Source organism: Oncorhynchus tshawytscha, linkage group LG04 (genome assembly GCF_018296145.1).
Source record: "Oncorhynchus tshawytscha isolate Ot180627B linkage group LG04, Otsh_v2.0, whole genome shotgun sequence".
Taxonomy (NCBI): Eukaryota; Metazoa; Chordata; class Actinopteri; order Salmoniformes; family Salmonidae; genus Oncorhynchus; species Oncorhynchus tshawytscha.
This window is the reverse complement of record NC_056432.1, coordinates 36,035,093-36,048,715: the sequence shown is the minus strand read 5'-3', so window position 1 is coordinate 36,048,715 and position 13,623 is coordinate 36,035,093. Positions and strand designations below refer to the sequence as shown.

Here is a 13,623-nt window from a genome sequence, read left to right as displayed (position 1 = left end):
TCGTACATTATTAGCACAGAAAATGTTTTGTGTTATTACATACAGCCAGACATAACTTTTGTATATCAGAGCTGCGGTAACTCACCAGCATTACGACCAGGAATGCAACTTTCCCGAATTGGATCCTTTGTTCGTACCACCCAGGGCAATTTAACTTGTTCCAAAGGCTGCTTCAAAACACCGCCGGCGGAGAAGAGGTATTCGGAGTGGACTTCTAATCTGACTCAGGAGGCGTGCACACCAGCCACCGCTTCCGAGTATATTAATTGCTAATGTTTCGTCTCTGGATAACAAAGAAGACTAGCTCAGGGCGAGGATCTCCTTCCAGAGAGACATCAGGGATTGTAAAATACTCTGTTTCACGGTAACATGGCTCTCTAGGGATATACTATCCCCGTCCATACAGCCATCTGGCTTCTCAGTACATCACGCATACAGGAATCACGCATACAGGAATAAAGCACGGCAAGAAGGCGGGGGTGTATGTTTCATGATTAACTACCCATGGTGTGATTGTGATAACATACAGGAACTCAAGTCCTTTTGTTCATCCGACCTAGAATACCTCAATCAAATGCCGACCAAGAGAATTATCTTTGGTTATAGTCACAGCCGTGTATAATCCCCCTCAAGCCGATACCACAACGGCTCCCAAAGAACTACACTGGACTTTATGCAAACTGGAAACCACATATCCTGAGGCCGCATTTATTGCAGCTGGTGATTTTAAAGCAAATGAGGGAAACGCTACTGAAGTTCTACCAACACATTGACTGTAGTACTCGCACTGGTAAAACATTGGACCACTGCTACTCAACTTTTCAAAATGCCAACAAAGCCCTCCCCTGCCCTCCCTTCGGCAAATCTGATCGACTCCATTTTGCTCCTCCCTCCTTATAGGTAGGAACTCAAACAGGAAGTACTCTTGCTAAGGTCTATTCAACCCTGGTCTGACCAATCAGAATCCATGCTTCAGGATTGTTTTGATCACGCGGACTGAGAATAACATTGACGAATACGGTGAGTGAGTTCATCAGGAAGTGTATAGGAGATTTTGTACCCACTATGACTATTAAAACCTACCCAAACGAGAAACCGTGGATAGATGGCAGCTTTCGTGCAAAACTGAAAGCGCGAACCACCGCATTTAACCATGGCAAGGTGACGGGGAATATGGCCGAATACAAACAGTATAGTTATTTTCTCAAGGCAATCAAACAGGCAAAACGTTTGTACAGTACATAGACAAAGTGGAGTCACAATCCAAAGGGTCAGACACTATACGTATGTGGCAGGGTCTACAGACAATCACGGATTACAAAGGGAAAACCAGTCACGTCGCGGACACCGACGTCTTGCATCCGGATAAGCTGATCACCATCTTTACCCACTTTCAGGATAACACGGTGCCAGCGACGCGGCTCGCTACCAAGGACTGTGGGCACTCAATCTCCGTGGCCGACGTGAGTAAGACATTAAAGCGTGTTAACCCTCACAAGGCTGCCGGCCTAGATGGTATCCCAAGCCGCGTCCTCAGAGCATGCGCAGACCAGCTGGCTGGATTGTTAACAGACATATTCAATCTCTCCCTATCCCAGTCTACTGTCCCCACTTGCTTCAAGATGGCCACCATTGTTCCTGTACTCAAGAAAGCGAAAGTAACTGAACTAAATGACTATCGCCTTGTAGCACTCACTTCTGTCATCATGAAGTGCTTTGAGAGACTAGTCAAGGATCATATCACCTCTACCTTACCTGACATCCTAGACCCAATTCAATCTAAGGCTAATACTGCATTGAATTTATGACCTGAAAAAGGGTAGGGTAGGACAACTACACTTACTATACAAAACATTAGAAACACCCTCTCGTTCCATGACAGACTGACCAGGTGACAGCTATGATCCCTTATTGATGTCACTTGTTCAATCCACTTCAAATCAGTGTAGATGAAGGGGAGTAGACCGGTTACAGAATTTGTTTTAATCCTTGAGACAATCGCGCCATGGATCGTGTATGTGTGCTATTCAGAGGGTGAACGGGCAAGACAAAAGATTTAAGTGCCTTTGAAAAGGGTATGGTACTAGGTGCCAGGAGCACCGGTTTGAGTGGGTCAATAACTGCAATGCTGCTGGGTTTTCCAGGCTCAACAGTTTCCAGTGTGTATCAAGAATGTTCCACCACCCAAAAGACATCCAGCCAACTTGACACAACTGTGGGAAGCATAAGGGTCTACATGGGCCAGCATCGCTCTAGAATGCTGTTGACACCTTGTAGAGTGCATGCCCCGACAAATTGAGGCTGTTCTGAGGGCAAAAGGGGGAGCAACTCAATATTAGGAAGGTGTTCCTAATGTTTTGTACACTCAGTGTATATATACTGTATATTGAACAGGATTAAGCTTATCTATTTCGAAATTGGAGAGAAAGACAGCATGCACACTGATTTAAATCAACGATATTCGAGTGATAAGCCGTTTTAAAACTTTGCATCTGGAATTTTACAAAATGAAAAGATTAAAAAAATACGGTGACCCCCGAAACCAGTTGGAGATGTGTAAATTAGACACACATTCAGTCCTTATATTACTGTACCCTAGGCTATGCTGCAGCAAACGTAGTCCTTCCCACCTTTCACAATAAGAAAAGTTAGTATGATGAGATGATACATGCATTGTGAACTGCGCTCCATAATGCGATGCGCTGTCCGTTCTCACCCTGAGAGTTGATGATTGATCATGCAGATAGCAGAGAGTTTTGGACGTGGCCCGTAGAGAAGCCAGATGTAGAAATGGCATCAAATTTAACAGTTCCATTTTACGTCAGGCTGTTCATAGAAATAATCTCACAGTTCCTTTCCTGGGAAAACGGTGAGAGTATGGGCGGGAAATCCCAGTAACCAATCGGAATCTATACGTCAAGATTATTTTGATCATGCGGACTGGGAAATGTTCTGGGTCGCCTCTGAGAATAGTATCGAAATATACACTGACTCGGTGACAGGGTTCGTCAGGAAGTGCATAGAGCATGTTGTTCCCACTGTGACAATTACAAGTTTCCCAAACCAAAAACCGTGGATAGATTGCACATTTTGCAACCACAGGGCTCTCCAGAGGGTGGTGCGGTCAGCCCAACGTCTCATCGGGGGCACACTGCCTGCCATCCACGACATCTACATTACCCGTTGTCACAGAAGATTGTCAAGGACTTCAGCCACCCGAGCCACGGCATGTTCGCCCCGCTACCATCTAGAGGAGACGACAGTACTGGGACATCAAAGCTGGGACCGAAAGTCACCCTTAGCCGGTCTAGTACCCTGCCCTATGTACATAGTCATTGAACACTGGTCATTTGAATAATCGTTACATACAGTTTTACTCATTTTATATGTATATACTGTATTCTAGTCATGACTCATCCTATATAACTACTGCTGTACACACGTTTTCTAGTCATATACTTTCCATACACACAGTTTTGTATTGCTAGGTATTATTACTGAACTGTTGAAGCTAGAAACAAGTATTTAGTGACACCTGCAATAACATCTGCAAATCTGTGTACGCGACCAATAAACTTTGATTTGACGCAAACGGCACAGTATATGACTGGGGGCGTGCTCCCTGCCATCCAGGACCTCTTTACCAGGCGGTGTCAGATGAAGGACCAAACAATTGTCAAAAGACCCCAGCCACCAAGCCATAGACTGCTTCTGTACGGCAAGTGGTACTGGACCGCCAAGTCTGGGACCAAAAGGCTCCTTAACAGCTTCTACCCAAATCCATAATACTGCTGAACAGTTAACCAAATGGCTACCGGGACTATTTACACTGACCCTTTTGTGCACACTCACTGGAATCTACCCACACACTGACACACAAACACAAATTGACACCACACACACACTAACACGCTCCACATACGCTGCTGCTACTCTGTTTATTATCCATCTTGATCATCTAGTCACTTTGACCTCCTACCTACATGTACATATCTCAACTACTGCATTCCCCTGCACATTGACTCAGTACCGTTGCTCCTTGTATATAGCTCCTTTGCTCATGCTAAATGTCTTACTTTTTAACTCTGCATTGTTGGTAAAAGGCTAGTAAGTAAGCATTTCACAGTAAAGTCTATACCAGTTGCATTTGGTGCATGTGACAAATAAAATTCAAAATAAATTAATAGAATTAAAACCTCACATCCCTCTTTTGGCTCAGAGGAATAACTCCCACCCATAAATTCCACCAAGGAGCATCCAACAGGGATTGATTTGACAGGCAGGGAGGTGTGTGTGTGCTTGGGCAGACATACAAAGTGGGAAGTGTTTTTTTTTATTGGCAGGTGTTTGATTTTCCCTTTTTCTAGAAAGTGCATCTGTTGTGGGTGTCAATCTGTGTGCGTGTGTGTTTCAATGTCAATCTGCGGATTTGACGGAGGGCGGGTGTCTGTGTCCATTGTGTGGATGTATATCAACTAACTAGGCTGAGAGGTCAGTCATTGTGACATGTGGCCATAAAGGGACAATAGGCTGTCCTCTGGGAGAGGGTTAGAATGAGACTGCCTCACTGATGAAGACCCCACCATGTCCGTCGTCACAAGGTCAATGGTAGGCCTGGTAAAAAGGACACAGCTTAAAGGACTTTCTCTCACACACACACAACCTTATTTGACAGTGTAGGAGTATGGACACGCTCACCCTTTGAGGGCTCACGAGTGGCACAGCGATCTAAGGCACTGCATATCAGTGCTAGAGGCGTCACTACAGAACCTGGTTCGATTCCAGCCTGCATCACAACCGGCCGGTTTTGGGAGTCCCATATGGCGGCGAATAATTGGCCCAGCTTTGTCCGGGTTTGGCTGGGGAAGGCCGTCAATGTAAAAAATAATTTGTTCTTAACCGACTTGCCTAGTTAAATAAAATAAATACAAATCCTTCCAGAAGGAAACAATGCCAAAAAGCGGCAGCGGTAATAGTGACCGATACAGAAAACGTGCTGCTCTGTCAAGGCATGAGTAACTTAATCTCCCATACATCAGCAGATCTCAAATCTGCCTCTGACCAGCAAACAGTGTGTTGTTGGTTTCCGTCGCCATGGAGACACACTCAGCAGCAGGTAACGGGGAGAGAGAGAGATAGAGAGATGTAATACGTGGCTAGTAGAAGGTGCCCCTGTGGGATGGGTGTGACACACAGTGAACTCACACACACACAGAGAGAGAGAGAGAGACCCATGGGGAGGAGCAATCAGCTGCCAACTTCATCAGAGGGCATCCACATCCAGCTATATCGGACCTCTAACTCAGCAGCAGTCACCTCTACTACTATACAATACCCCTCCCCCTGTCAGAACCACTGACATAGGCTCTGTCGCAAATGGCACCCTATTCCTATATAGTGCACTACCTTTTGACCAGAGCCCTTTTGGTCCTTTGGGGAACAGGGTACCATTTGGGATGGAGCCACTAATGTGCTGCTGGCCAGATGAGAGGCAAACTTGATTACATTGATTAAAGTGAAATGGGGCAAGAGGAGGCAGCAGCTTCTCTAGGGAGGGAGTGGTGTAATCTAAGGACAGCCAGCCGGATCAAACCCTCAGCCTCCGTCGACTTCCTTACCCAGGTCACCAAGCAAAATAAAATACATCCTGATATCAAGAGTGTGTGTGTGTGAGAGAGCGAGAGAAAGAAAGAGAGAAAGATGGCGAGAGAGAGTACCAAACAAGCAAAACACAAGAACGTCAATCTGGAATGTGTTACATTAGTCCAAAACAGCAGGGGGTTGGTGGGGTGTTGGAGGGTGGTGGGATTGGTTGGATCCTGATCAACAGACCGCAGTGACTGCTGAGCTGAGCTGCAGTGGATTAGGGACTGGGGGTCAGACTGGCTGGGGCTGGGCGGGATGCAGGCAGCATATAGCTGGGACAGAGGACAACACACACATATCTGTTGTGTTTCTGTAGGGTGACATACTGCCATAACACAAGGTCCAAGTCACGTCAGGAGAAAGAACTACTATCTAGTCTCCAACATTGTCTGACATTCACCTCACACGCTTTAAAAACAAAGTCAAACTGGCAAAATGGACACTAGTAGAGAGTCACAGCCAATATGCAAACGGCCAATACAAAGACATTGAAGCTACTACATCTTTATTAGAACCACTATCTCCTGTTGGACCTTTGGCTTAACGCAGACATCCAGACTTCCTATAGACTTATCTCCAGTGTGTGTGTGTGTGTGTGTGTGTGTGTGTCGGGGTGGGGACACACACACACAGCAGTAGACAGAAGTCATTATCTGGGGCTATATTACACCCCCTCAGGCTCAGCCTCTGGCTTCCTCTTTGAACACTTTCCCTACAAGGTCAGTCAGTATAGAGAGGGGCAGTAGTCTTGAATGACAGTTGCTAGAGACTGGACTAGCCAACTACTTTCTCCAGATGAACACACAGTTGGATCATGTTACCCTTTGAGAGAAGGCTCAAGCCATACCCTATGGAGGCAATAATCCACAGCTGCAACACATTGAGGAGAATGTGAGAATCTGAATCAAGTGAGCGAGGATGGCTTCCTCACCAACCTGTCACCTGATTGGTATACATATTACTATATTACTAATTTAATCCAGTCCCAATCGACCCAACCGCCCCCCTCCATCCCCACACAACCTTTACGATCAGGGAGAAGGTGATGCGTATTTACAAGGGCTAATGTCGTTACGGCAGTTGTAACCGTTGCGGTAAGCCCTTGTGGCCACGGAAGTACTAATCAAGCATCAGGTTGCTCAGACGACCTCTAAGGTCTCTGGTTCTGCCTGTACAGGGGTCTGTTAATAGCACTGCTAATTGCCACAGCAGTAGAGACCATCGATCGCTATTCTTTCAATATCAGATACACTGGTTGAAAAGGTCTTTCAGCTCCCTCTCTCATTCAGAGAATAGCCTCTGTGGTTGAAGTGCGAGTGGTGGCCTGGCAGGTCCATATGCATTGTACCATGGGCCCTGTTGCTGGATCATATTAACCATCTTTTGATCTGCTTCACTTTTTCCTATGGCAGGAAGTACCTTTAAGAGGAGCGTGGGTATCAGGCCTCACGCAAGCTATTACCTCAGACAACCAGAAGTGTTCTTGAAGACGGTGGTCCACTCTGCGTCGCGGGGCTTGGAGTCCTCGTTGGGCTCGTGCTCCCAGCCTGAGTGGGGGATGATGACCTCGTTGGTCATAGTCTGAAGCCCGTGGTTTATAATCACCATCTTCAGAGGCTCATAGGAAGACAGGTTCCACAGGGTCCCTAGGGTGAGGGAGGGAGGGGGAATCGGGAGAGGAGCAGAGGGAGAGAAACAGATGAAGGAAAAACTGTCATTCGCCGATTCCTTTCACGTCTGAGGGAACCGTCGTTCACGCAAAATGAAACCATTTACCAGTAACATGTAAAACACACAGCGAGAGCAAAGTCTTAGTTTCTCTCACAGTGAGGAGAGAGATGGCTGTGTCTCACACTGAGCATAATTCAATCACTGAGCCTGTGAATCCTGTAATCTCAGAGAGAGGGAGGAATGGGAGGCGAGGGACACACACACACACACACACACACACACACACACGGTGAGAACAGGTTTAGAGCCGGCATGGAGCCTGGCAACAGTTGCAATAGAGATAGAATCAGGAGGGATTTCACATAAATGGATGTACCAGGGCAAGACCTCCGGTTTGTGGAAAACTAAATACTACAGAATCGACTTCAAAGTCCACATACACACGCAGAGTCCCATCTTTGTTTTTATGAACTGTAGCTGCCCTCTACCCCACCCCCAGACAAGGCCCAGTGAGGGAGGAATGGTAACAAGATGAAACAGTTTCTTATTTCAGAAAGTATTGATTTCCTAGGCAGAAGAATAACAGCCAGGAGCTAAAGAGTTTGGCTAAATCTTATACACACAGACTTATGCACGGTTTCTGCCTGGTCAATATTTTCACCGTCATATCATGCTGACTGCACACTATAAAAACCTTGGCGGGCCCAAATCTAAAAAATACCTTCAGTCTCGCTCGTGTGGTTAAGTTATGATTTGAGAAAACCATTACGTCCCTCCGACAACAATAAGTACATCTGTACTTACAGCTGAAAAGGGCCTCCACTCTGCAAGGCCATTAGTCAGTGAAGGCCTTAGCACACTGGTAACATGGGCCAGAGCTTACCAGAGAGGCAGAACTGAGCCCTATATGTGGCGTTAAGAGAAGAGCCATGTCGTATTTGCTAGAGGTTCGTTTGACTCGTTTCATTGGCGTGTTATTGTGGCACTCGGGCATGAACAACAGGAGATGTGGTGGCAGCCTTGGCGAGAGGAGACGGGTAGCTGGGGGACGGACTGAGCTGCTGCCTGGGGGACGGACTGAGCTGCTGCCTGGGGGACGGACTGAGCTGCTGCCTGGGGGACGGACTGAGCTGCTGCCTGGGGGACGGACTGAGCTGCTGCCTGGGGGACGGACTGAGCTGCTGCCTGGGGGACGGACTGAGCTGCTGCCTGGGGGACGGACTGAGCTGCTGCCTGGGGGACGGACTGAGCTGCTGCCTGGGGGACGGACTGAGCTGCTGCCTGGGGGACGGACTGAGCTGCTGCCTGGGGGACTGACTGAGCTGCTGCCTGGGGGACTACTGAGCTGCTGCCTGGGGGACTACTGAGCTGCTGCCTGGGGGACTACTGAGCTGCTGCCTGGGGGACTACTGAGCTGCTGCCTGGGGGACTACTGAGCTGCTGCCTGGGGGACTACTGAGTTGATCATCTCCAACACTGGACCATTAGCGTCACTCCATTGGCTCTGACAACCAGCAGTAAACAGGCAGTGAATAAGAAGTCAACAAGCAACCAACGGTAGTCTACAGACATCACTGGTATAGTCAACAATAGCAGGAACAGTGAAATCAATTGCTAGAATATGGACAATTGGTGGAAAATGAGTTGACATCACGTAATGGTCAACAAGCAGCCAGCAGCAGCCACCCATAGCCAACATACACCGAGTGTACATAACATTAACATGCTCTTTCCATGACAGACTGACCTGGTGAAAGTTATGATATCACCATTAAATCCACTTCAAATCAGTGTAGATGAAGGGGAGGAGACTGGTTAAAGAAGGATTTTTAAGCATTGTGACAATTGAGACATGGATTGTGTATGTGTGGCATTCAGAGGGTGAATGGGCAAGGCAAACGATATAAGTGCCTTCGAACGGGGTATGGGAGTTTTGTGTCAAGAACTGCAACACCGCTGGGTTTTCCAAACTCAACAGTTCCCCATGAGCATCAAGAATCTAGCCAACTCAACATAACTGTGAAAAGCATTGGAGTCAACATGGGCCAGCATCCCTGTGGAACGCTTTCGACACCTTGTAGAGTCCATGCCCCGATGAATTGACGCTTCTGAGGCGGGAAAAAAATATTAGGACGGTCTTCTTAATGTTTTGTACACGGTACAATCCACCATCTTTGATAGTCCAGACAGGGAGTACAATGCAATCTACTGCTACTGTATATTGTGGACAATTACTGACCAATCAGCAAGCAGGAGACCTCAACTACTGTAATATAGTAAGACAATGCTGCCAATATTTAGAGATGGGGCTGGAGAAATGTAACCACTCAAATTCATAGATCTACAGATATAAGGACTCCATGACATCAACGTTTTTCAAATGTGTTTTAGTTGGACGTCTCAGGCTCTGCACACTCCTGGATTGCATCCTACCTGGCGTGTTGCTCCTACCAGGTGGCGTGGAGATGATCGGTGTCTGCACCACGTGCTCTCACTCCTTTTACTTTAACTCCGCTCTCATATCCTCACATGGTCTCCAATCGTTTGCTATGCAGATGACACTCCACTGATCTTTTCCTTCCACCTTCTGAAATCCAGGTGGCGACACACATCTCTGTGTGCCTGGCAGACATCTCAGCTTGGATGTCCGCCCACCGCCTCCAGAAGCAAGACAAAACGGCGCTCCTCTTCCTCTGGGGAAAGCCTGCCCGCTCCAAGACCTCGCCATCATAGTTGACAACTCTGCGGCGTCACCCTCCCAGAGTTCAAAAAAACGTGGTATGACAATGGACAACACCCTGTCGTTCTCTGCAAACATCAAAGCAGTGACTCGCTCCTGCAGGTTCATGCTCTACAACATCAGTAGAGTGCGACCTTTCCCCTCACACAGGAAGTGGAGCAGGTCCTAATCCAGGCACGTCAGCTGCCGTCTAGACTACAGCAACTCTGTTGGGCAGGCTCCCCGCTTGTGCCATCAAACCCCAAAACGAAGCAGCCCGCCCGGTGTTCAACCTTCCTAAATTCTCTGTCACTCTGCTCCTACGCACACGCCACTGGATTCCAGTCGAAGCTCGCATCGTCATCAAGACCCTGGTGCTTGCCGACGGAGGACCAAGGGAAACTGCCCCTCCTTACCTTCAGGCTATGCCCAAACCCTACATCCCAACCCGAGCACTCCGTTCCACCCACCTCTGGTCTCTTGGACCTCCCACCCCTACGGGAGGGAAGCTCCCGCTCAGCCCAATCAAAGCTATTGTCTGTCCTGGCACCCCAATAGTGCAACAAGCTTCCCCTAAAGGCAGGTCAGTGGGGTCTTCAATCTTTTTTTATAATATTTTTTTACCCCCCTTTTTCATGGTATCTAATTGTTAGTAGTTACTATCTTGTCTCATCGCTACAATGCCCGTACGGGCTCGGGAGAGACGAAGGTCGAGAGCCATGCATCCTCCGAAACACAAAACAACCAAGCCGCACTGCTTCTTAACACAGCGCGCATCCAACCCAGCCGCACCAATGTGTCGGAGGAAACACCGTGCACCTAGCGACCTGGTCAGTGCGCACTGCGCCTGGCCCGCCACAGGAGCCACTAGTGCATGATAAGACAAGGATATCCCTACCGGCCAAACCCTCCCTAACCCGGACGACGCTAGGCCAAATGGACCTCCCGGTCGTGGCCGGCTGTGACAGAGCCTGGGCTCGAACCTAGAGTCTCTGGTGGCACAGCAAGCACTGCAATGCAGTGCCTTAGACTACTGCGCCACCCGGGAGGCTGAGTCAATCTTCCAAAACATCTGAAACCCTACCTCTTTGAAGAGGGTGTTAAATAAGTCTTGGGGCACCGACTCTTTCACATCACTGCATGTCGGCCTGTACCTCCAACACAGTGGCAATTCTAAAGTATTCAGTTTCTTTACTCTTTCCCCTTAAGAACCTGAAGCATCCCTGGCCTGGCCTCCCTCAACCTCCCTAATCAAATCCCAAGGTAATGGATGGTAATGAAAGCCAAGCCGAGGCAGGCCAGGGAAAATGGGAGGTGGACCAGTACTTTCCTCCCTCCCAGGGCCCTGGGCGGCTAATTCAATTTCCTGGGTGCTGGCTACTGCCGACATGCTGCTCTAACAGGCCCATTCACTTAGAGCTGCCCATTACACCTCTCCCTCCCTCCTGCCATTCAATAGCGAGCGAGCGAGAGAGAGGGGTGATTTGGGACTAACATACATATTAGCCATGCAGCGGGGCTAGGCTGTAACTCTCCTACTGCTGTCACATGCTAATTGCTGAGTAGAGATGACAGAGTCCAGGAGAGTGGAGGCGGCGGCCACGACAGCTGGGAGGGGAGTTATGGAACTGTGTGTGTGTGTGTGTGTTTGTGTGAGATGGGTGGTTGGTAGTAGAGGGGATGAAGAAGGGCCGTTACAGGAGGAGCTAGGTCATGTAAATAAGTAGAATAACCGGTGACAGGCAGGCCACATGTCTGCTCATATGCCTGCATGTAGGAGCGTGTGTATGGACGTGTCTAGAGAGGGCGTGTCTAGGGAGCGCGTGCATGGGCGTGTCTAGGGAGAGCGTGCATGGGCGTGTCTAGGGAGAGCGTGCATGGGCGTGTCTAGGGAGAGCGTGCATGGGCGTGTCTAGAGAGCGCGTGCATGGGCGTGTCTAGAGAGCGCGTGTCTAGAGAGCGCGTGTCTAGAGAGCGCGTGCAGGGACGTGTCTAGAGAGCGCGTGTCTAGAGAGCGCGTGCAGGGACGTGTCTAGAGAGCACGTGTCTAGAGAGCGCGTGCAGGGACGTGTCTAGAGAGCGCGTGTCTAGAGAGCGCGTGCAGGGGCGTGTCTAGAGAGCGCGTGCAGGGGCGTGTCTAGAGAGCGCGTGCAGGGACGTGTCTAGAGAGCGCGTGCAGGGACGTGTCTAGAGAGCGCGTGCAGGGACGTGTCTAGAGAGCGCGTGCAGGGACGTGTCTAGAGAGCGCGTGCAGGGACGTGTCTAGAGAGCGCGTGCAGGGACGTGTTTAGAGAGCGCGTGCAGGGACGTGTCTAGAGAGCGCGTGCAGGGACGTGTCTAGAGAGCGCGTGCATGGACGTGTCTAGAGAGTATGTGTTTGTGTGCTGATAGCAGATGAACAGCTGGCCCCTGCCTAGATCGCAGTAGGGTGGCCAGGCCACGAGCAGCACCAATCCACAGAAGTGTGTGTGTGTGTGTGTGTGTGTGTGTGTGTCAGACCCCGAACTGTGTAAGCAACCCTGGGCCAGGCAGCAGCGGCCGACACACACAAACACGTTTCTTTCCTCACCAACTTCAAAAAGAGCAGTACCATTTCCTGGGCCACAAAGTGAACTCAAGTGCCACTCCAAGTCTCTGCCTGAGCCCTTACGCTCTCCTCTCTCCTCATCCTACCACACAGGGGGCTTATATAGAATAAATCCCTACTGGAATGGATGGTGGTGGTGGGTTTATATTTCCATTAAATGCCGAGTTGGGAAGCAGGAGGACTGCAGCTGAATCCTTTATAGAGCAGTCATTGGTTGGTCCTTTCATGTGGCATTGGGAAAGCCATGTTACCCTCCTCTCCCCATTCACTCCCCTGGCCTTACCTACCTGGATCACATTACAACAGCTTTTTCCTCTGGAGAGGTATGCTGACGCACTACTACTAACGCCGCCAGACTATTTATTTGACCTTTATTTAACTAGGCAAGTCAGTTAAGAACAAATTCTTATTTACAATGACGGCCTAGGAACAATGGGTTAACTGCCTTGTTCAGGGGCAGAACGACAGATTTGTACCTTGTCAGCTCGCTCGGCATCTCGATGCATTTTTTTAATGGAAGTAGAGAACAAGTGGAATGAACACCTGTTTAGCAGCTGTTTGCCTACAAATCTATCTTCAAAACTATCTGTGAAAGGAAAATATGAGACACTATGATATTCTGGTTTATCAGCACAGTCTTTGCTAGAGGGCAAAAATAGCCATAGGCCTATCCAGGAGGATGAAACACCCAGGGAAAAATAAACTAATTATAAAGACCATTTCCTGTGTGCCTATAAAACAATGGTCAGTTCAACGTCAACCTTTCCCTGCAAAAAATAGAACTGGCTGTGGTTCATCTCCTTCACATAGAGTTGATCAGGCTGTTGATTGTGGCCTGTTGTTCCACTCCTCTTCAATGGCTGTGAAAAGTTGCTGGATATTGGCAGGACCTGGAATGCGCTGTCATATGCGTCTACCCAGAGCATCCCAAACATGCTCAATGAGCGACATGTCTGGTGAGTATGCAGGCCATGGAAGGAATTGTGTACAGATCTTTGCG

General features: G+C 48.7%; 1 protein-coding gene across 8 annotated transcripts in view; it reads right to left on the bottom strand.

Annotated features, from left to right (window-relative positions):
- LOC112248640 (ARVCF delta catenin family member) overlaps positions 1 to 13,623 on the bottom strand; it is a 240,150-nt gene that overhangs the window by 34,978 nt on the left and 191,549 nt on the right. For all 8 annotated transcript variants that reach the window (XM_024417832.2, XM_042320685.1, XM_024417827.2 and 5 more), the window contains one exon: positions 7,109 to 7,292. In XM_024417832.2, coding sequence (XP_024273600.1) covers positions 7,109 to 7,292 — 184 coding nt within the window. The remainder of the gene's footprint in view (positions 1 to 7,108; positions 7,293 to 13,623) is intronic.